Source organism: Haliotis rubra, unplaced genomic scaffold, assembly GCF_003918875.1.
Source record: "Haliotis rubra isolate DU_JTF1 unplaced genomic scaffold, ASM391887v1 Scf43, whole genome shotgun sequence".
NCBI lineage: Eukaryota > Metazoa > Mollusca > Gastropoda > Lepetellida > Haliotidae > Haliotis > Haliotis rubra.
Window position 1 is genome coordinate 1,027,905 of NW_025767113.1, and position 24,909 is coordinate 1,052,813.

General features: G+C 41.0%; 1 protein-coding gene and 2 long non-coding RNA genes across 7 annotated transcripts; 2 read left to right on the forward strand and 1 right to left on the reverse strand.

The window, feature by feature from the left end:
- The first annotated feature begins 5,162 nt into the window (after positions 1 to 5,162).
- Positions 5,163 to 15,876, forward strand: LOC124288991 (oocyte zinc finger protein XlCOF6-like). 3 transcript variants are annotated; one of them, XM_046725589.1, is made up of 5 exons: positions 5,163 to 5,714; positions 9,160 to 10,457; positions 12,462 to 12,618; positions 14,834 to 15,470; positions 15,501 to 15,876. In XM_046725589.1, exons 2-5 carry the CDS (start codon positions 9,350 to 9,352, stop codon positions 15,831 to 15,833), a joined length of 2,235 nt encoding a protein of 744 aa, XP_046581545.1. In that variant the 5' UTR covers positions 5,163 to 5,714; positions 9,160 to 9,349; the 3' UTR covers positions 15,834 to 15,876. The 3 variants fall into 3 exon arrangements, with proteins under 3 accessions (XP_046581545.1, XP_046581543.1, XP_046581544.1); XM_046725587.1 differs by having other exon boundaries at positions 14,834 to 15,876; XM_046725588.1 differs by lacking the exon at positions 5,163 to 5,714 and adding an exon at positions 5,810 to 6,031 and having other exon boundaries at positions 14,834 to 15,876.
- A 2,276-nt stretch (positions 15,877 to 18,152) lies between these two features.
- Positions 18,153 to 24,066, reverse strand: LOC124289016. Of its 2 annotated transcripts, none has more exons than XR_006901565.1 (2): positions 23,727 to 24,066; positions 18,153 to 23,669 (listed from the first exon to the last, which is right to left on the reverse strand). It is a non-coding gene; the product is annotated as an uncharacterized LOC124289016 (long non-coding RNA). The 2 variants fall into 2 exon arrangements; XR_006901564.1 differs by having other exon boundaries at positions 23,704 to 23,789.
- On the forward strand, positions 23,225 to 24,294 carry LOC124289015. 2 transcript variants are annotated; one of them, XR_006901563.1, is made up of 8 exons: positions 23,225 to 23,335; positions 23,392 to 23,464; positions 23,521 to 23,593; positions 23,710 to 23,757; positions 23,799 to 23,836; positions 23,893 to 24,008; positions 24,065 to 24,224; positions 24,281 to 24,294. It is a non-coding gene; the product is annotated as an uncharacterized LOC124289015 (long non-coding RNA). The 2 variants fall into 2 exon arrangements; XR_006901562.1 differs by having other exon boundaries at positions 23,392 to 23,421; positions 23,478 to 23,634; positions 23,723 to 23,836.
- Positions 24,295 to 24,909: the final 615 nt, after the last annotated feature.

Here is a 24,909-nt window from a genome sequence, read left to right on the forward strand (position 1 = left end):
ACCGGGTATTCTTCTTTTATAATTTGTTGGCTTTATGGTGATATATGCATTGCTTGCGTTTTGTCTGATTTCGTAAAAGCAATTCTTAAAGATAGTATGAATCATGGGTGAAGGACGTTACATCAATACTCCACGCAGTGCACAGAAGCAACTAGTAATGTGTAAGAGTCAGTTATTTCTGCGAACACTTGGGACGCAGTGTCTTGCTATAACAATTGTTTCTTATTCTCAGTAAATATGCCTTTTAGCCAGGTATCTAATCAGTTTCATTTAATTTTCACTAAATGTGTCCAGCGAATATGCTTTTTTTCTGGTGTGTGTGTGTGTGTGTGTGTGTGTGTGTGTGTGTGTGTGTGTGTGTGTGTGTGTGTGTGTGTGTGTGTGTGTGTGTTGTCTTTGGACATTGTACATTGCACTCTCCGTGATGAGAGTGAAAAAATAGAAAATGAAAATATATATATATATATATGGGGCGCCATATTTTAATGTCAACTGTGAAGAGAAAACTTCTATATTTGATTATTAATTTTGGACTGATGATTCCGTTAAGGGGTCATGAAAACAGTTACATAAATATGGATGGGACAGGGGTATTAAACTGTTACATAAATTGGGGAGGTTGGCAAAATACCATGGTATGGTTGTACATATGCTTCTCCATAAAAATCATCGTCATTCCCACTAGTGGTGGCCCGATTAATTGAAATAATCGAAGATTGGTCGTAGTCACTAACGACTGAATGTAAGGGCTTTAATTAAAGATAAAATTAGAATTAGATCTATAAATATAGATAAAATATTTCTAGAAAAAGGTATCTCCTGGAAGCTACCATTATGTACATTGTTATTTGAAAATTATTATGTCATTCTTGTTATAAAATATATATATACTTGGCATTAGATATGTTTCTTGTGTTTTTATTTGGACTGTTACATTATAATGTGTAGGTAACAGGTAGTAGCTAATCTGTTCATTGAACCGTAAATGTTGTTGTTTTAAGGCGTCTGCGAACTGCCTGTCTGCCTATGGAGAATAAAGAATCTGAACCTAATGGGAGGATACCGACTAACGGGGTCGGGTTTTGAGGCTCGCTGACACGTCATCGTATACCAATTGCGTAGATGCTGGTAATGCTGCTAGTCACTAGAGTGCCTGGTCCACGCTCGCTTATTAACAGACCGCCGCCATATAGCGGCAATAATGCGGAGTGCGGCGTTAAACAACAACCTAGCAAACACCCTGGTTCTGAATGTTCAATATCACTCAGATTACTTTTCAATTTAAACGGAGCTATTTTTCATAAAAATCATACTTTCGGAGACTAAGCGTTAGTAAATTAGGCATAGTGAGATATCACATGTGACTCACTGACCCTTTGGTGGCCTTAGTCAACTGAGACTGTCACGTGTATTAATAAAGCAGATTAAATGGTTTCTTTATATGGTGTCTGTTTACATCCGATTTTCCTCCAACCCTTATAAAACATTGCCTTCTCTTTAACTAACGTTTATATATAGTCCCTTATAATATACACCTCTGAGAGAAACAAATAACTCAATTCAAACTGGTAAGAAGAGCCTGTGAGATGAATGTTTCAGAAGGCGAGGAAACTGTAAACTATTTGGGACGTGGCATTACAGACGGTGCTGGGCCCAAACGAAAATAAAGTGGTTCAAGGACTGTTGAGGTAGACATTTCGTATGCGAGGTCCTTCAGCTAACGTGGATTTGAAAATCGATGACCGTAAGCTTGGTATTATGAAATAAACAGGAATTAACGATCTACATGGAATTAAAAGAGTTTACACTAGGTTAATGACCTATAAAATATTTCACACGTCAAAGAAAAGCAGCACCCTTGAATATACGCACATAGAGAGACTCAATAGTAATTTGGTACACAGGTATATGTTTGATGTTGGAACTATTCCAAAATGGAAATCTTTATTATTCTATATATCTATTTTGGTTCTGTCTTTCCTAAAAAATGCAGTAAAAATCACAAATACACAAGTACCTTCTTGAAAGACGTGTGTCTGTTGGCGCTGCATACATTACTATTTCTCCACAATGCTTTGAAGATTTCATTACAGAACCAGTGTTCTATTATAGTAATATGTTTGTGGCCAATAACCTAGTTTTTAAATCATCATGGTTTGATAGGGGCAGAATATCGGATTTCATCAGTGTTGATGAAAGTTACTTGTCATTCTTCAAAATCTGATAATGACAAGTAACTTTCATATATATGTGCCTATATATTTTAAATATCCTGTCATATATATCATGGTTTTGTTGCCAGTAACATACTTGCAATGATAACTTCATATTATCTGTTGTCAGCAAAGGTTTTATATCTACAAACTAAATCAAAAGTATTGCCTATACTACTTTTAATCTCACATCATATGTATATAGAGTGTGAATGTGTGAGCGAGTGTGGTATCCATGTCTAATGTCTAAAACGTACAGACAGACAGACACACACACACACACGCGCACGCATGCGCACGCGCACGCACGCACGCACACATGCACGTACATACACACAATAAATAAATAAATAACTCAGAAAGTGTTTCTTCATTCTCCATTTTTGGTGCAATGGGGCTCCTCCTACCCTGGACAAGAGCTCCGATTTGTAACAGGGATTTCTGAGAAAAAAAAGTTAATTGAAAACAAAATAAAATAATTTAAAAATTGGTACACAGGTTCATCAACATTGACGGTACATATAGCACATTTTCGCGCGAAATGGATTCGACAATATAAAATATTAAACGCATCAACATCAGCTGTATGCTCCGCCCTAATTAGCGGTCTACGGGGTAACTAAATGCTTATCGTGTAAGTACTTCCACACTAAGTCAGCAGAGGTCATGCACGGATCGTCGACCAGTCAAAGCCTCGTTTTGGCTCCACAAGGGCACCCTGACCGCGTTGCAAGCACAGAACCAGAGCGAGAGGTCACTCAGAGAGCAGTGGGCGAGCACTGGGGTCTCCGCTGGGTCAGCTCAGGTCATCGTAGGTCGCGCTAGCTCGGAAACGGTATCACGACCCCCGTGATAGTGCAAAGGGTTCAATATATAGACTGACCTGGTACAGTGGACAGTGCTAGGTGTTAACGATGCATAACGACCCAATATCAATACATTGACAGAATGGACTCGTCCAGCTGTTGTTTACCAACAGAACACACAACGTAGCAGCACAGGAAGCGAGGCATGAGGTGACGCTTACTTGTTGATGGGTGTTGTGACAATAATGCAGAAAAGGAAACAAACCTGTCTCTTACCATCAGATGTGATTTAAAGTTTAAAACTATTTGTCCCTTTTGGACCGTGCCACGTAATTTCGTGATTTCTTTACTTTACTGTTAATTACCACAGAGACATGCGACTGGTCCATGTTAAACGTCAGCTACAAGAGTAGGATGACCAGCACGTAAATTGAAAATTTGAAAAATAACCATTAATTCAGATCAATTTAACTCTCGTCGAGTTAAACGAACGAGTTAAATTAACCTTTTCTAAATATTCATGCTGTTGGTCGATTAATATTATACTCATGCCAATAATGGTTGTCACCCCCTTAATTTTTTTAATTGAAGAGGGGGTGTGGGTGTGTGACGTTGGGGTGGGGAGGGGGGCGACAACCATTATTGGCATGAGTATATTTACAGACCACCGCCATAGCTGGAATATTGCCGAGTGCGGCGTAAAACCTGACTTACTGACTCACTTTTCCAAATATAAATTTTGCTTGACCTGATTCAATACGATTAACTTGTAATCGCTCATTTTAGAACCGGACCTGTGGGAGGAAGAAGTTCTTGAAGTCTAGATGTTTTCACTAGCTTACCCTGAATTACACCATTTCAGTGGAAGAAACCGGATAACAACGTGTTTTATATCACGCTCAAAATTACAGAAACTGACCCTCCTCGCGTCGACTCCCCATGTGCAGTCTACACAGAATCCAAGGAACGAATGTATTACTGATGCTTTGCTGAGACATATATTGGAATTAACAGTCCAGTGATAAATATAACGATATGATTACCATGGGTGTCGTAACCTTTGTAGTTGTCAGATTAACGTACATCTAGGAGGACATATTTAACTACTGCAAAATGAAAGAATCTGATCTTCTTAGAGTGTTTGAGTATCTATATATGTACATAGCCGTCCACATGGCGATCGAGTTGCTGTCTATACAAGGCTGTTGAACATGGCACATCCCATCAGCGGATCCCGTCAGTAGATCTGACGATTCCCACCTTGGACAAGGTTACTGTGACACTGAACTCGGTCGATGAGCAGCACATTCTCTCATGATCTTGGCATGACCGACCACTGAGGCGAGGCTGACAGCTGGTGATAAGACAATGGGCGATGCTATTCTTTCGTTGTGAAAGATAGATCTACATTACCTTTTGGGTTGAGGTCTTCATACATAAAAGCTGTTTATAAAAGTGTCACACATGAACCGCTTCACACTTGATAATTACGCATTCATACTGCCAACACAAACTATGATATACCGTAAAGAGTGAGTGAGTGAGTTTAGTTTTACCCCGCACCCAACAATATTCCAGCTATATGGCGGTCTGTAAATAATCGAGTCTGGACCAGACAATCCAGTGATCAAATGCACGAGCATCGATCTACGCAATAGGAATACGATGACATGTGTCAGCCGATTAAGTCAGCGAGCCTGACCACCCGATCCCGTTATATTTAGTCACCTTTTACAACAAGCATGGGTGACTGAAGATTAATTCTAACCCGCATCTTCACGGGACTATACCGTAAGGAACTAGAAACATGTAGACAGACATGTACACGAGATGTATGTAGTACACGTGCATCTTGTTGTTTTCTTTGATCCGCCCCTGCATCGGCTTTACTTGTTAGCGTTTTAACTCTGATCTTACTCATCGAAACCTAATCCAGTCAACAATCAAGCAATCAAGCAATCAATTTTTTATTATCGTCTCACTTGTATACATTTTACAATTCATAAAATATGTACATTAAGAATACATAACCAATCGCAGTGCGATTAAACAGAGACAAAGACATACTATATATAATACTAAAAGACATTAAAATATACACAAAATAAAAATGGGTAGCAAAAAGGGTGAAAGTTTATTTATATAATACATAAGTAAGAGCACTTCCTCATATCTGTATACAAGCCTGTCAATCCATACTCTGTTCATCACTTCCTTGATGACGGTAATAGAACACACACCCAAACGTCCCTCCTGTAATAAAGAACTTGTTCATGCATGTATTTTATCCATGCTTAAAGTACCCCAACTTCTCAATTCCTCTCAAATACGTTATTCTCTAGAAGTAGGAGTAGAGTCGGAGATGAGAGTGTCATGGTTAAAACTATCACTGGTTTGTCTGGTCCAGGCCGGATCTCGTCACGTGCCGCTGTGCCGAACACCCACAGAAATAATTTACAGTTTTGCAAAGAGAATCCAAGGAAATTCTATAATTTCGAGCTCTTACCATCCAATCGAGACAGTTGCAGGTTCTCGAATAGTTACACAATGATCGATCCCTTAACCGGAAGAGGGTAATTGGAGGCTCCACACGAATACTCCGCCATGTCAAATTACCAAGGGTGAAATCTGCGATAAACAGCTCATATACGACAACACTATGGCCAAGCAGTCAATTTCGACTATACAAGAAAAGGTAATCACATTTTCAATGAGAAAAACGGAAAACAGTTTCGCATAATGTGATCTGGGGGGCGTGGTCGTGTGTGACCAAGGCCCCACTAACGAGATCGCACAGACCCTCTCAAGCACACACCACACTCCCCCATCTCGGCGTTACGGGGACGTCTAATTAGCTATTGTGACTTCTAATTAGTGTTTATTACATTTATTAACAATAATTAGGCTTGTGCAAGTATTTACTGCGGTATGTACTTATCTATCACCGTTGTTTGGATGTGTTAGACATAAGGGTTGTTTCTAACTGCAAAGGGACCATTCATTGCAGCTGCGGTAAGCGTCTTGTCATATAACAGGTATTATAAATATCACGCGATGACATGATTTTATTTCACGCAAAGGTTCATCAGATAATACATAGTGGTGATGATATTTAGATTATCTCATTTGAATTGATGTATGATGTTCTTAATTTGTAACCATTATCACCACAGATATTACATAAATATTTCAATTCCATGTTGAATCTATCAGCTGAAGTTTGTTACTAGTATTTGGTCCATTTAGGATTTATCTTCACAAAGAAATTGTATTTGCAACCAATTAAGTATGGTTGTGGTTGATTCCAAGACACATTAAATGTAGCATCTCCCTTGCTGAGTGGGGACCATGGTGAGATGTAACAGCAGGGAAGTTTTAGGCACGTCACATGCTGCATGAAGCCCACCACTCTCCACAGAAACAACCTGATTCATGCTGAGTTCCAGTGTTTGTTGAAATGATTCTCTACCATACATTATCTCTTATTTGTATACCAAAATATTATTGTAATTGAAAACATTTTAGATTTCTCTCCTCAGAAGTATGAATTTGGACCAAAAAACAGTAATGGAATTATGTAAACAATAGAAAACATTGAATGCAGCAAATAAAGCATTTTCAACCACCTGAACCAAAAATGAACATTTGTTTATTTATCACCTATCCATCTGTCAAATATTGGTAGACTTTGCCATCTCCACTGAATGAGTGAGAGAGTTTAGTTTTACGTAACCCTCAACAATATTCCAGCTATATGGCTGCAGTCTGTAAATAATTAAGTGTGGACCAGACAATCCAGTGATCAACAGCATGAGCATCGATCTGCGCAATTGGGAACCGATGACATGTGTCAACCAAGTCAGCGAGTCTGACCGCCTGATCCCGTCAATCGCCTCTTATGACAAGCATGGGTTACTGAAGATCAATTCTAACCCGGATCTTCACGGGTCCTCTGAATGTTGACTTTGGGCAGAGGGAAGATAACATTGAGATTACATTGCACACAGGAGAGATTACATTGCACACAGGAGAGATTATATTACACACAGGAGAGATTATATTACACACAGGAGCGATTATATTACACACAGGAGAGATTACATTGTACACAGGAGATATATTTCACTCAGGAGGCATTGTATTACACATAGGAGAGATTACATTGCACACAGGAGCGATTATATTACACACAGGAGATATATTGCACACAGGAGAGATTATATTGCACACAGGAGAGATTACATTGCATACAGGCTGGATGGCATTGCATATAGAAGACATTACACACATTAGAGATGAAATTCCACACAGGACAGATGAAATCTCACACTGTAGAGATTGTGTTGCACACTGGTTACATGACAGTGCACACTAAAGTAATAAAATTGCACACAAGAGTGTTGTTTTGATACAGCCACTAGTGTATCCGGTCCAAACTGGATTATTTTTAGACTACTCAGATATAGGTGAAATATTGGAGACTGCGGTATTAAACAACAAACTGTATGGGGGATACACCTGAACAGTCTGACATTAGGTTTCCAATTTTATGTTGTCAAATCTTTTTGAAAACCAAGGGCTCAAAACTGTTCCTGGTTCTGGCAATAATGCCATTAACAAAGAATGCTGATGAAATTATACCTTCTGAATATTCATCTAAAGTACTGTTGGAAATAGAAAAAAAACTGTTTTTAGGCTGTTACTCTGTATCCCTAAAATTTACACAACTGCAAATAGCATATGTCGAAATAACCCACTTCGGCCTAACTTGGCATTCAGTGGGATGCGTAATAGGATATCCATAAAAGCATGTTTACTCGTAAAATCGGGCAAAACTTAGAAAAAAATACCTGTAGCTGCTAAAAACAATAGATCAGACTATTCATGCCAATTGGTCGCTCAGCCAGGTATGACGACGGACCGTCGAATCACCTGGCATGAAATGCATGTGTTGCCTACAGGCACAAGGGGGCATCTCAAAGATATTTTGTGCTTTTTCATGTCTGTTGACTATGTCTCATCTATTGATTAACATCTTACATGTCTTTCTTTCATAAAGTTTATGTTAAGATATGTAAAAGAGTATGATACCTGATAACCATAGAAACGCATCGTATTAAATGTCTCAAAATATATAGGTGGCATGACCACCCAATCGCGAAGATCGACAGGACTGTAGATTGTTATGACATGCCGTGTACTTCCCCAGTATAATTGCCCTAAAGGATTATCTTATCTTAGCTGATATCTCTATCCCCCAGCCCGACCCCAACGATCGTCTGCGACACCCGTCCAGGTTCTGGTTTTGAGACGAACCCTCCTATCTATTTCTTTTTTATAGTGACAGTGAGACTCCATGGTAGCTACATCCTTCATAGTTTCAGCATGAAAGTTATTACTTATTATGCCAGCTATCGTTAATAATGAAGCTAAGTCTAATTTCAAATTACGCATTTAAAAAGTGTCCTTTGTAATACAATATTGTCGCACACTATCAATTACATAAATTGTAGAGATAAATGAGAAAATACAGTTTTTGTCTATTTCCGACAGTACTTTAGTATCCGCCATTTTAACTATGGTTAGTGTTGGGAATTGGTTAAAATCTCATAATTGATGATTGGTTCATTACAACCAATCAACCATAGAAAATAATTGGTTTGCGCCATTTATCGAAATTTCCTGTTATGTTTGTTAATGCACAAATGTTTTGGTTTCCTTTTTGCAAACTGCACAAATGCATTTGCAAATTTCACATCTTTAAAGGATTACTAGTATGTTAGGAACATAATTTCCTGGAGTCTTTAAGAAAAAATCAATCATGACTTGGAACGAACTTGTATTGCTTATGAAATGTAAATTTAATTACACAGACAAAACCAACCTTGTGAAAAATATTGTTAATGCAAACAAGTGTTCCAAAATTGTTTGTGTTCGATTATGAAAAAAACACAATGGTCATTTAGTCACAGCAACCAACCTACGATTATTTCAATTAATCGGACCACCACTAACTATGGTATATTTGCATATGAGATATTGAAAGATTTTGCCCTGATAATAACTGTCAGGGTCAGCTGCTGTACTGTGGAATTGTGGTGTCATCTAGTATGAATGAACATTTTTCAAATTTGTTTCAGATTGTTGGCATAGAAGCTGTTTTCTCCACACTTGGATCAGGGGAACGGGAGAATGCTGTGGGCTTGCTGGAGGAATACCTGCAGAAACTCCGAGGTCAGATCAAAACTCCGGAATCCAGTCAAACTGAAACCCGTGCTGTGAAGGCGGAGACTGTCCCCGTGAAGACAGAGAAAGATCATCAGCAGGAGGATGGAGCGAAGACGTCAGGGGACGTTTCAAAAGTCACCAAATCCCCGGAGAAAACAGAATGTTGCACCTCCAGTTCATAAACCAACTGAAGAAGTTAAAGTGTCGTCGCGAGGAAGGATGACAAAGTTGCGTCAAAGTTATGCTGACTCTGACTGTGAGGATGATGTTGCTAGTTTTGAAGATGTACCTAAACCCAAACCAACGTCCAACAAGCGGGGAAGGCCGCCTGGCACTGGGAAAACCAGACAGTCAGCTGTGGTGAAGATGGAGGTGAAGAAGGCAATGGAGGCAGACGATACAGAGCCGGATGATAAACCTGACACACTTGGATCTCGGAGAAGGGGAAGGAAAAAACGTAAAATCAAATCCATATTTAATACATCAAAAGCAAAGCGACTCTATGTTCAAAAGAAGAAGTTTGTGTGCAAAGCTTGTGGGATGGAGTTTAAACATTACAAATCAATGGCTGTTCATATTCGATCACATGGCAACAATCTCCTGTCCTGTCGACACTGCCAACGGGAGCTGCAAAATGAGGTAGAACTTCTGCATCACGACTGTCAGACTCTCTCTGCCATCAGTTATACATGTCCCTCATGCGGTGAGAAGTTCACAAAGAAAAAGCATTGCAAGGTGCACATGTTAGAAAAACACAACCTGAAGTACAACAAGGTGATGGGGCGAAGCACAAAGAACATCTGTCGGTTCTGTAACAGGACATTTGTGAGGAAGGTGTCCCTCTTCATGCATTATAAGACCCATGCTGAGACTTCATTTGTGTGTTTGAAGTGTGGAGAGATATGTGAAGACTTTGCCATATATACGGAACATATGCTTGAACACGACAAGGCCGCATCGTTTGACTGTGATAAATGTGGGGCAACGTTTGAGCGACAGCAGCAATATCTGCAGCATCTGGTGGGTCACAGGAAGTATGACTGCCCTGACTGTAACATGTGCTTCACCCGGAACAAGGAGCTTCTGCGACACCGCCGCATCATCCATGGCGACCTGCCACAACCAGAGCTGAAGAAGTTTGAGTGCTATGTGTGTTTCAAGAAGTTTCAGCGTCCCATGCAGTTGGAGATCCACATGAGGATACACACAGGTTAGTCACACATTAATCATCACGTGAATACATGCAGGTAGGTCAATCACTCCTCCACCCGTGGATACATGCAGGTGGGTCAATCGCTCCTCCACCTGTGGATAGACATAGGTGGGTCAATCGCTCATCCACCCGTGGTAGACATAGGTGGGTCAATCGCTCATCCACCCATAGATATACACAGGTGGGTCAATCGCTCATCCACCCGCGGATAGACACAGGTGGGTCAATTGCTCATTCACCCATGGATAGACATAGGTGGGTCAATCGCTCATCCACCCGTGGATAGACACAGGTGTGTCAATCGCTCATCCACCAGTGGTAGACATAGGTGTGTCAATCACTAATCCACCAGTGGTAGACATAGGTGGGTCACTCGCTCATCCACCAGTGGTACAAATAGGTGGGTCAATCGCTCATCCACCAGTGGTAGACATAGATGAGTCAATCGCTCATCCACCCGTGGTAGACATAGGTGGGTCAATCGCTCATCCACCAGTGGTAGACATAGGTGGGTCAATCGCTCATCCACCAGTGGTAGACATAGGTGGGTCAATCGCTCATCCACCCGTGGTAGACATAGGTGGGTCAATCGCTCATCCACCCGTGGATAGACACAGGTTTGTCAATCGCTCATCCACCCGTGGTAGACATAGGTGGGTCAATCGCTCATCCATCTGTGGATAGACACAGGTGTGTCAATCGCTCATCCACCTGTGGTAGACATAGGATGGTCAATCGCTCATCCACCTGTGGATGGACAGGTGACATCAATTGCTCATCCACCATGGTAGACATAGGTTGGTCAATCGCTCATCCACCCGTGGTAGACATAGGCCCGAGTCAATGCGGCTCATCCACCCGTGGATAGACATAGGTGTGTCAATCAATCATCCACCTGGATAGACATAGGTGGGTCAATCTGCTCATCCACCAGTGGTAGACATAGGTGGGTCAATCACTCATCCACCAGTGGTAGACATAGGTGGGTCAATCGCTCATCCACCCGTGGATAGACACAGGTGTGTCAATCGCTCATCCACCCGTGGTAGACATAGGTGGGTCAATCACTCATCCACCCGTGGTAGACATAGGTGGGTCAATCGCTCATCCACCCGTGGATAGACACAGGTGTGTCAATCGCTCATCCACCCGTGGTAGACATAGGTGGGTCAATCGTTCATCCACCCGTGGTAGACATAGGTGGGTCAATCGCTCATCCACCCGTGGACAGACACAGGTGTGTCACTCGCTCATCAATACATGGATACATACAGGTGGGTCAATTGCTCATCCACCCATGGTAGACATAGGTTGGTCAATCGCTCATCCACCCGTGGATAGACACAGGTGCGTCACTCGCTCATCAATACATGGATACATACAGGTGGGTCAATTGCTCATCCACCCATGGTAGACATAGGTTGGTCAATCGCTCATCCACCCGTGGATAGACACAGGTGCGTCACTCGCTCATCAATACATGGATACATACAGGTGGGTCAATTGCTCATCCACCCGTGGTAGACATAGGTGGGTCAATCACTCATCCACCCGTGGTAGACATAGGTGGGTCAATCGCTCATCCACCCGTGGATAGATACACGTACGTCACTCACTCATTCCACCCATGGATACATGCATTTATTTATCCACACCTGGATCTAGAGAGTAGGTCACTCAGCATCCAGACTGTGGACGATTTCCAGTCATCAATCCCATAACTTGTACTCCAGTTGCCTGATAAGAATTTGCAGCTAGCTGATTTGCCATTTGAGTGGAATTTCCTACAGCCTGGTTTGGATCAGTGGATCCTGTAGTGTTGGCACTGTCCTGGGACTCGGGGCTGAATGAGGTTGATTGAGGATTGGTTAGTGCCTGTTATGTAATCTGCTAATCAGAGACTTTAGCCAATTTACACCTGGAGGCCTTAGACACATATCCCTTTACTTTTCATGAATCCCTACTATTGTTTTCAAGAGTGTATATGCCTGTGTGTTTCAGGGGAGCGGCCACTAGAGTGTGCCACATGTCAGCTGTCGCTCCGGACAACCAAGGCCCTTGCTAAACACCGACAGACCTACAATCACTGTCTGAAGGCTGGACTCTCCACACAGGAGAAGAAGTATCTGTGTTCAGAATGTGGCAAAGCTTACTTCAGGTAACTCTCCTTAACATGGACTCAACTGTAGGCTGTCATCATTACTTTTGGAACATGGTTTTTTTTGTGATATATTTGGTATGTTACCTCGAGTATGTTTGTATATGATAGGAATTAGATAGATGCCATTGTTGTTTAATTGTCCTCACTAGAAATGTGGGTTTTAGAGTTTGTCATCCCAAATTAAAAACCTTTCCTTGATTGCTATCATGTAATTTCATGATGGGATGTATTCCCTTTATGGTGGTAACAGGAAATGATGGAATGTGTGTCAACACTGACAGAATGTTGCCAAACATGCATTGTAAACAGTAAATCCCAGTGAAGACAGCATTCTCTAAATAGTATCAGTATTTCCCCTGTGTATACAGTATTTACCCAATATAGAAAGTATTTACCCAGGAATGACAGTATTTCCCCAGTATTAGCGGTATTACCCCAGTGGAGGCTGCATATCCCCCAGTGTAGACACTATGATCCAGGAGTAACTTTATTCACCCAGTATTGGCAATATTATCCCAGTATGGACTGTATTCACCAAGTATGGACTGTATTCAGACAGTATAGACTTTATTCACAAAGTATTGACTGTATTCACCAAATATGGACTGTATTCATCAAGTATTGACTGTATTCACTCAGTATGGGCTATATTCATCAAGTATTGACTGTATCCACCAAATATGGACTGTATTCATCAAGTATTAACTGTATTCAGACAGTATAGACTGTATTCACAAAGTATTGACTGTATTCACCAAATATGGACTGTATTCATCATGTATTGACTGTATTCACCCAGTATGAACTGTATTCACCCAGTATAGACTGTATTCATCAAGTATTGACTGTATGCACCAAATATGGACTGTATTCATAAAGTATAGACTGTATTCTATATTCATCAAGTATTGACTGTATGCACCTGTATTCATCAAGTATTGGACTGTATTCATAAAGTATTGACTGTATTCACCCAGTATGGGCTATATTCATCAAGTATTGACTGTATTCACCAAACATGGACTGTATTCATCAAGTATTGACTGTAGTAACCCAGTATGGACTGTATTCACCCAGTATAGACTGTATTCATCAAGTATTGACTGTATGCACCAAATATGGACTGTATTCATCAAGTATTGACTGTATTCACCCAGTATGGGCTATATTCATCAAGTATTGACTGTATGCACCAAATATGGACTGTATTCATCAAGTATTGACTGTATTCAGACAGTATAGACTGTATTCACAAAGTATTGACTGTATTCACCAAATATGGACTGTATTCATCAAGTATGGACTGTATTCACCCAGTATGGACTGTATTCACCCAGTATAGACTGTATTCATCAAGTATTGACTGTATTCACCCAGTATGGACTGTATTCACCCAGTATAGACTGTATTCATCAAGTATTGACTGTATGCACCAAATATGGACTGTATTCATAAAGTATTGAATGTATTCACCCAGTATGGGCTATATTCATCAAGTATTGACTGTATCCACCAAATATGGACTGTATTCATCAAGTATTGACTGTATTCACCCAGTATAGACTGTATTCATCAAGTATTGACTGTATGCACCAAATATGGACTGTATTCATCAAGTGTTGACTGTATTCACTCAGTATGGGCTGTATTCATCCAGTATTGACTGTATGCACCAAATATGGACTGTATTCATCAAGTATTGACTGTATGCACAGTATAGACTGTATTCATCAAGTATTGACTGCACCAAATATGGACTGTATTCATCGAGTATTGACTGTATTCACCCAGTATGGGCTGTATTCATCAAGTATTGACTGTATTCACCCAGTATGGGCTGTATTCATCAAGTATGGACTGTATTCACTCAGTATGGACTAATTTTACCCAACATGTTAGTATTCACCACAACCATTTCCCAGTGTGTTCGATTCTTTAGAAACTTGCCAGTTGTTTGTCTTCCAAACTCCATCAGGAGTCTGCCTACACTGCTGTCCGACTAAAAGCAATTCACTGTATTATAACACCATTGTGAAAACAGCCATCTTTCTGATTTAAGGTATACCAACATTTGAATGCACACTGTAAATAATGGTGTAAATGCGAATACACACTGTAAATAATGGTGTAAATGTGAATACACACTGTATATAATGGTGTAAATGTGAATACACACTGTAAATAATGGTGTAAATGTGTTCCACGTTTACAGGAAACAGGCTCTGCAGCGCCACATCCGTTACCACACAGGGGACAAGCCCCACACCTGCCAGTATTGTGGCTACAAGTGTCGCGAACAGAATAACCTCAAGCGGCACATTGCACTTCACTTTGAGAATCTTCGCAACTTCATCTGTGAAGTGTGTGGTGCTGCCTTCCACGCCAAGAAGACGCTGGAGATGCACCACAAGTACAAGCACACCGAGATCCGGGACTTTCCGTGCCATGAGTGTCACATGTCCTTCAAGGCTAAGAATGCCCTTAGGCGCCACATCAAGACACATGAGAAGACGAAGGACCATAAGTGCTGGTGTGGCTCGGCATTTGGGCGCATGTACAATCTCCGACGTCACATGAGGATGGTGCACGGCGATGAAGAGTCACTTCCACCCGTTAGAAAAGTCGCAGTCCTTGATGCTGCGAATGCGATCAAACAGGCAATAAAATCTCCTCCAGCCAAGAAACGAATGTACAAACTAAAGCAAATACCAATCGTTACTTCTGTGACCTCTGTGGCTCCTGACCATGAGACCATTATTATGAATGTCGTTTCGGACCAGATGACGGATGCAGCTCACAGCTCGCAAGCTCCCATATACAGCCTTCCACAGCAGCAACAGCAGCAGCAAGTAGCGTCACACATGGGGGAGGAACAACAGCAGCAGCAACAGCAACAACAACAGCAGCAGCAGCAGCAGCATAATATGGTCTATGAAACAGTGACTATGCAGCCGTCCATGGTGGCATACCATCACAATGCCCCTCCTCCCCCACCTATTGGTGCAGAAACTGTAGTGGACAACCGGGCCCAACAGCAACAGCAGCAACAACAACAGCATCAGCAGGCTGACTACTACAACAACCCAAGCATGCTGGAAGCCCAGGCCAATGACTACAATAACCCTTACATGTACATACAGAACGTCCTCCTGCCATCAGTAGCGATGGCCGGGCTGCTTGATCTGTCCCACGCTCCTCCACCCAAACAATGATAAACAGACAACTTTTCTCCAGAAAAAAACAGTTTCCTTCAAATGAGTTGTTTACTTTGATTTGTACCTCTCAAATCCATGGAAAGGTGACTGCCCATCTAAATGAGAGACGTATGGTTCTAGAGCCTGTTGATTACACTCTAGTTTTGGTGTGGTGGGCATTATAATAGGTGTATCCACAGCAATAAACTGGCACTGTCATCTTCTGCCATTGGTACCAGGAATTTAGAAGCCTTATGATGACTGGCTGATTAAAAAGTTCATGTTGTGAGACCTTTTGTACCAAGTACAGTTATAGTGCTACATCTCGCATGTGGTTTCAAACTAAATGATTCTCCCACAAATGTGATATTCCAAGAAAAAAAGCTTACAAAAAACCCAACAAATTCATGTGTTGCAAAAACATGCTTTTGTTCAACGCTGACAAGTCTTCGTGAATCAGATTTTTTTGTGATGGACAGAAGATAGTTGTTAGGCAGGGAGAACAGACTGTTGGGAGAAGATGGGGCTTCAAGACAAAGCTCTCAAAAGGCATCTCTTGAAAACCACAAAATACATATTCCCCAAAATTGACACATAGGTAGATGAACTGGTGCCTTTTGAAAACTTGATGTTTACCAAAAAATAAAGTTTTCAAGGCAACAACTTTGACTTAGACAAAAAGTTGGAGTGGGTATGTGCTCAGTATAACTTGTTGTATTCTTGACTAGTATTTACGATTGTCAGGGATATTGACTACTTTGTACAATTATCATTATTATGCATACATTTTTAGTTCTTTTGAATGAAAAATATCCCATTAAGAGAAGACATAAAATATTTACAGAATGAGACTGACGCCATTTCATCATTCTGTTTCTTCTCACACATCATTAAGTATCTGAGTCTGCTTGTTAAAGTGTTCGCTCATCACACCACATACTCGGGTTCGACACCATCAAAGAGTACATTGTACATGCCCATTTCTGGTGTTTTCCTCCATGATGTTTGCTGGAGTATTGGTAAAAACAGCACACACTTTCATTTGTTTCATACGGAACATTTATATTTTCAATAGACAATATGTTCTCAACAGTCTCTATATCGTCATTGGGGGCACCTGTACCTGGGTCATGTTGCCTGGTTACTGGTCATACTTTGAAAGGAATGTCAGCATGTAGTGATTTGTTTAACTGACATTTACCAGTGTGTATATATACCATATTTGTTAGATATGCATGTTAAAGTTTGAACACGAAACAGTTCTCTGAATGCGAGTTCTCTGGGGTTGAGTACTTGTTGCTTGTGGATTAGATGTGTGGATTTCTATGGTAACTCGCTGGTTAAAGAAGGTTACACTGTTCGCCATTCAGTGTTTTGGACATGTCTTATTATTCTGCATAGCATATTTCTATCATTGCAATATCCTCAAAATCTGTCAGGCACATGTACTTTTCATTCTTATTATTTTTACACTGAGATTGCCAAAATGTAAGCAGACCTGTGCCAAATGTCACTCTGCAAGTCTAGTACATAATACTGATATATTTATGTTTTTGAGTTTGAAAGTCCTCAGTGTTTGCCATAATGCAATGAATTAATGGATCAGATGAGATGGTTCCCCAGGACTGGATTTGTCTGTTTCCAAATAGAGGACTGCTCTGAGCTTGTCCAGATGTGAGGGGTTTCCAGACTATCAGGGTTTCACTGTAGTTTATCCAATGCATGACAACATATTACTGAAGGTGAACTTGGGGATAATTAGAGGCTGTTAGCGTGGATATATGGAATTACGTTTCCATGGTGTGAGTATTTAGATGTGTGAAATATAGAGTTGGTCCCAGTGTAGTGCATGTGATGAAGATATTAACTTGCTGTCGAGGCTCTCAGTATCTCACTGATACTACCCTAGTGGTACCCGGTGGTACCCGGTGTATCAGCATCAGGAGGAACCTCAAACATTCAGCGGTGTATTATTCTGTAGGGCATAAATGTACTTTCTCTGTAAACATGGTCAATGTTTTGTATTAAATTGAAATATTTATGAGTAATGTTTTGTCTTCAGTATGTAATGATATTCACAATTATTTATTTCACAAGTATGTCTAAACAACGTGGGTTGTAAGGAAATGGGATGCATACTCGCTGTGGTGAAATCCAGGATGGTGCTATGTCAGTGATCAGAGCCAATTTGGTTGCCCTGTGGAACAAAGGGAGACAACTCTGCATAGAATGTTGCAACACCATCAGAGAGTGATCTTTAACCACCACTTTTCAACTTACTGCTGTTTCTTCATTTCAGCAAAAAGTAAGTAAAATCAACAAATGACAAACAGCTTCTTACCAAACTGATATTTATTAAGAACTTGCTGTATATGTTAAAAACAAAGCTGCAAAGTCAACAGAACTTACAAATCACCCGATGGTTCACTGCTGCAGCCATGGCATCAGGCCTGTTTTCCCTACTCTGATGCTGTATACACAAAGCTGGTGGTGATGTGGAACAAAGCACTTCTACGTAACCATGGTAACCCCACCTCTGTCAGGGTCTCGCTACCGTATGTACAAGTTTGCAGGGGTAGGTGTCAAGTGGACCCTGAGTTGTGTCTTCCATCTTCCGCTGTCCTCACAAGGCCCACGCTCATACTATCACCGTTCCAGTGTTGATAGCTGGAACATGTCTACAGGATTTCATAATAGCTAGGATATAGTAACCCCAGTGTACTGAACTCCCAACTCCCAAACAACTGAGGTTCTCAGAACCTTCGGATTGCAGCACAGGCGTTCAATATGTTCTGTATTCACTCAACAAGTTTTAAGTAAACAGCATATTGTTTTCAATAAAGCAGGAAAATAACAGCAGCAAACATAACATAGAATAAAGAACCATGATTTCCTGTCATTCAGCAAGTGCAGAGATTGCATGGGTTTGGGGATATGAAACCAAACACAGCCAAGTCCCTTCTTTCCAGGCGCTGCCAGTCTGTGATTGTGTGTGAAGCCTGGTGCTCTACTTCCACCACAGGCCAATCAGGTGGGCTGACTTGTCAGGTGTGTCAGTCAGATGTTTCCATTATAACTGGGTGCCATTGGTCCTGAGATCCCTAGGGTCCTACCCTGCAAGGACCACTTGGTGGAGCCCCACATGGGACTTGCCTGTACATCAAACCTTGCCAGAAGTTCATGGAGGGAAACCTATTATCAGCACTAAGAGTTCAAATATTGCTTTACAGTTGTATTATTAATGAGATCAGAGAACATTAAACATGAAATGTTGACAATTACAAGTGTAATCACGTGAGTTGTATTTTTATGTAGCCAAACCAAACTGAAGCATTTCTAGGGCCCCAGTGAAGTCAGGTGTGGATCCTTCACATGACACATCATCAAGAAGCTTCGAGGCGAAATACCAGGTGCTTCCTGACAGAAAGGTTCCTCCTGTTCATATTACACAAACTTAGGACAAAACAAGCAGCAGACAAAATGTTGTTCAACATCAACTCTGAACCCATGGGAGAGGCAAGGATGGCAGATATGATGATTTTTATAACACTTGAATCTGCCATTCACTAAGGTGCATGCTTAATTGTCAATATGAACTTGAACTAATGTTTATGTATTAATACAATGAAATATATTTAAAGAGCAAATTATACAAAGATGTGTCAAGCTTCCGTATTCTTGACAAGGCATAAGTAACATCCCCTCCCTAAAGTTATCAAAACAAAATATTTCAGCTCCACCTTCAAGCAATCTCCACTCCAGTCATCCACAGTCAGCTCTACCGGACAAAGTGAGCCAAGATGGCCTCAAGATGGAGCTGGTGTAAGAAATACATGTCACTTATCCCAGCAGTAGACTATGGATGGATCAACTTAGCATAACAGTGTGCATAGTACAGAATCAACAGTTGGCTGCCGTCGTGCCCTATGTACAGGTGTGCACTCAACACAGATGCTACAGCAACACAACACTGGACACATGAAGGACTCCACTGATCATCCTCTGCTAACCAGTATCTCCTGTTTTAGAAGCAGACAGAGGACAAGTAGACATGACTGATGTTAAAAAACTGCTTTGATAGCTATTCTAATTTTTCTGTATAGGTCCTAACATTATTGACAAGTAAGTCTCCATTCTATTAGATATACACAGGACCCATTTAACACCAACACCAAGGACATTAAACACATCTGTCCAATCAACTTGAAATTTCTCATGACTGGTGTAAAGATGTTCTTAATACTTACAAAACATCTTTTCCAGCAATACATTTCTTTTTTATCCGTTTATTTTACCTGAGTGTAGCAGGGTTTGCTGCTGAAGTAAATATGTGTCGAAATTATGCCCAGAAGAATCAGTTATACTGGTTGAAGATGTAGATGTCAAACTCATGAGCAAGAGAAATTATGCATTCAGCTAGTGACAAGAGAGATAAAAATGGTGACTTCTGAAACAAATAATGGGTCCATGGTGTTAATCGTCACAGAACGGAGACAATTCACTGGACTAACAACACAGTCGGGTCACATGGACTCAATAATTGAATACAACAGCTGTTGAATGCATTGCAGGATTTACATTCTGTATTGAAACACAGAGAAGTAACTAGAACAAACACATCTGGTCAAGTCAAAGAATAGATGCCTCCTTTTCCATACAGTGACCACGGGTATAGTAAATGAATGCACTCTCCACTGAAATCCTCACAAACTATTCTAAAAAGAAGTGTTTTGGTTTTGAGGGAAATATATTAATCATGTTAATTATGGTAGACCGATCTCCAACATGAAGTTCATGTTAAATGAAAGCACTGACCTAGAAAACACAAACGTAAGTTCTGCCAACACAGACTGAGTAGGCAGATCAACACAGTACAGGTAACGGCATCTTTCTGAGACTTGGGACTCTTTGTGGCAAAGCAATTCCTGGTCCACAGAATAGTTTAACATGACTACCCATGACCTTGACCCTGGCATATACACCATCACAACACAATAGTCTGCTATACAAGTATGCACAGGGGTTGTGGCATCAACAATTAAAGCTGAAATGTAAGTTTCGTTGCATTAATAACTTCCGATAAAAGTTGACATGCCAACCGCTTCAGAACAAACAACTCTCATACCAGACAATAGGTGAAAACAAACTGTTCTTAAACAAGCAATATAACAGGTTCACCATATCTACATGATATGTCAAAAGAAATTTTACAAATGATAATAAATCTTAAAAGGAAAAGAAAGCACCATGATATGATATCAGTATAGAATCAACACATTATAATTAAACAATGTAGAACAAATATATATATCAACATACATAAATAATTCAAAGCAATAGTCATAAATACAGCCACATGTCTCAACTTGAGAAGCTTCAGTCATCATCACTGCTGAATACAAGGATGATTGTGTATAAACCATGCATCCACCATGATGCCTGGAGCCAAATGATTCCTGTAAACAACAATATACACCAGCTTCCATCTCCGATGAGGCATCCATGAAGACAAGAAGTAATCACAGCTTGTACCAGAACTACAAGCATGGCCCTCTCCACAGGTGGCAGACTGAGTACAAATCTGGAACACCTCTTCCACTTTACCTTGGCCCCAAAGCAATCTTTGCACCCCAGCTATCATAACTCCCAAAGTTCCACTCATGAATATCAATGCATGAAGATCACCTAATGGAAAGACTGATTTTATGAGGGACACAGCCACTTGGATTATCCAGTACATATATTCCAAAATCTGTTCTGAATGATGGCCACTCTAGATCTGTTAGCTTCATCAACTTCATATCTGACTCTACTTCAATGAGTGAGGCTTTTACTAATTAATTTCCTGTAGGGTAATCTAATGGCGGCAGTGTAGTGCAGTGTAGTTTCCTTACAAGTCCTGTATATTTGGGTGTACTGTGCAGCACACCTATTTAAAGTAAAATCGTCTAGTAACAATGGCCAACACAGCTCCTAGCCCGTCATCCATCAGGCTTCAACAGACTACTGGTCTTAGTGACCAGGGTTGTTCAATGCTATCTTGGTGTTCCGGTGATCATAACTCCTATACCGTCACATTGATGTATGTAGCTCTAAGGTTGTACACCGGCATTCAGGATTCAACAGACTGATCTTAGTGCTGGAGGATCCTGATGTCCATACTTTAACACAGAGTTCTGTGAAGATCACTTCGTGAAATGGGCGAACAGGACTTGACGCTGTTCCCACGCAGATTAACATGTATAGGTTTGCAGTTTTGTTACACAAGGGCTATGGGTACCTACTGTCATCTACTTGAACAGTTATGTTGAGCATACAGGTATCAGATGATCAAGATATGACTAGAGAGGGGTGTCAAAGAAGATGTTCTCTGACATCTTTGGAGGGCACATCATCATTGTAAAACAACACTAGATGTAAAACAGTACTATTAAGATAGAAAGTAGGAAGATATTGAAATAATTGAAAATATACAGTAAATGCTTGAATATCTCCATTGTTCAACATTTGAATCCCTCAACATGTGTGATGTCGACAAGCATCAACAACCCTGTTCAAATATCAAACGAGCTGAAACACAACAGGAATGTAGAAACTCCCATTTTTGAGAAATTATGTTCAGTTTCTACAAGCTAGATAATGATGATACACCTGTATAACGCTGAACCATCACTATCCACCATCTACTGCCCTGACTTCGGGCATCAGCAACAGCAGGGCATCATCACGGACACACCGCCAGGCTGACACATTTTCATAGCCACACCTTCAGGGCAACACCAGTGAAAAGTAGTCAGTCATCTTGGTCAATGTACAGATCAGGAACCAGTTCAACACAACAATTATACATTGTGCAAAAAACTATCTTCTGCCTAAGGTAAAGTATAGCAGTTAAGCAAACAGTAGTGCTAAACAATGTTAGCACCAAGTGTTGTAAGTCTAGGATGAAGAACATCAATCATACATGTGCTAACCTGTCTTAGCACCGAGTATTGTAACTGTGTGAAGGGACACAACCAGGATCCACTCAGAGCTCTGAGCACAACAACTTGGGTGACAGAGCTTGTAACACATCTGCGTTGAAGCACCAGGATTTGTTCTGGGAGTAGCAAGTGCTTACTGCTCGAATGATTATGTTTATATAGATGACCAACACAAACCCTTCCACTTGTGGGAGAGTGCTATTTATTATGCTGCCAACACAGATGCAGAGTGACAGACAACTGCTTCCTTGGTGTTTATCACAACAGAGTTGAAACATAACATACTGGATAACCAGGGAGGATTCAGTGAGACTTTAGGTAAAGATCATGCTGTAATTTCAAAGAGCACTATCTATATGATAGATCCAAAAGATGCTAAAGATACACAGTGTGTGGCATCCTTACCCTGAATGCAACCATCCAACATGTCGAACTTCTATCCCAACAATTTCCCTAAGGAGACCTGATGAGCCACACCTTGTCATCTTGACATCACCTCCTGCATAGTGACCTGATTACCACACTGGTGACACACAGGTTAGGTACACAGTGACCTGATTACCACACTGGTGACACACAGGTTAGGTACACAGTGACCTGATTACCACACTGGTGACACACAGGTTAGGTACACAGTGACCTGATTACCACACTGGTGATACACAGGTTAGGAACACAGTGACCTGATTACCACAATGGTGACACACAGGTTAGGAACACAGTGACCTGATTACCACACTGGTGACACACAGGTTAGGTACACAGTGACCTGATTACCACACTGGTGACACACAGGTTAGGTACAGTGACCTGATTACCACACTGGTGACACACAGGTTAGGTACAGTGACCTGATTACCACAATGGTGACCTGATTACCACACTGATTGACACACACTGGTGACACACAGGTTAGGTACACAGTGACCTGATTACCACACTGGTGACACACAGGTTAGGTACAGTGACCTGATTACCACACTGGTGACACTCGAGTCAGGTACACAGTGACCTGATTACCACACTGGTGACACACAGGTTAGGTACACAGTGACCTGATAACCACACTGGTGACACACGAGTCAGGTACACAGTGACCTGATTACCACACTGGTGACACACAGGTTAGGTACACAGTGACCTGATTACCACACTGGTGACACACAGGTTAGGTACACAGTGACCTGATTACCACACTGGTGACACACAGGTTAGGTACACAGTGACCTGATAACCACACTGGTGACACACAGGTTAGGTACACAGTGACCTGATTACCACACTGGTGACACACAGGTTAGGATACACAGTGACCTGATAACCACACTGGTGACACACAGGTTAGGTACACAGTGACCTGATTACCACACTGGTGACACACAGGTTAGGTACACAGTGACCTGATTACCACACTGGTGACACACAGGTTAGGTACACAGTGACCTGATAACCACACTGGTGACACACAGGTTAGGTACACAGTGACCTGATTACCATGCTGATGACACACACACAGGTCAAGAAAAGAGTTTGCGTGTTTCCAGTACATGTACTTTTCTGATTGTTATTTCTAGTGTAAGTTGATGTTTTGTGAATATCAATTGGGGCAAAAGTTGACAGTTAACAGCCTGACTAGGATAAAACACAGGCCACACAATAAACATTGTAGCCCTCCCTCAACCCAGCGTCCCCTGAGCAAAGCTGATATGTTCAGTGAATATCAACATGTATACATTGTGGCGGCATGAGCGTGTGTACAACACACATACATACATCTCACTAACATGTAAAGATACAGTTGTTTCAAATATTCCCTCGCCAGATGCAAGTCAAACAGCAAAGCCAGTCGTTTGTTCCCATATGTAAGATGTGCTATCAGTCATCATTTAATGCCTATTTTTTAAAACTTTTATGAAAATATACACAATCCTAGAACAGTTACTTTGGTTACTCAAGGATCAATCACCAACATGACAGAATGATTCTGATGAGACAGTAATAAGTAACACTGAAATGATTCCCCATTCCCCACAGCACACTCAGCCTCACAACTACAGTAACGCCTTTAGTACAGAGATCTAACATAGTAATATCATAGTAGAGAATAGTGA

What these genes read in the sequence shown, in the direction of transcription:
- LOC124288991 (XM_046725587.1), top strand. Translation starts at nt 9,350, where the DNA reads ATGGAGCGAAGACGTCAGGGGACGTTTCAAAAGTCACCAAATCCCCGG. An exon ending in CCACATGAGGATACACACAG is followed by an intron (nt 10,458 to 12,461) that starts GTTAGTCACACA and finishes TGTGTGTTTCAG; the next exon opens with GGGAGCGGCCACTAGAGTGT. An exon ending in TGTGGCAAAGCTTACTTCAG is followed by an intron (nt 12,619 to 14,833) that starts GTAACTCTCCTT and finishes CCACGTTTACAG; the next exon opens with GAAACAGGCTCTGCAGCGCC.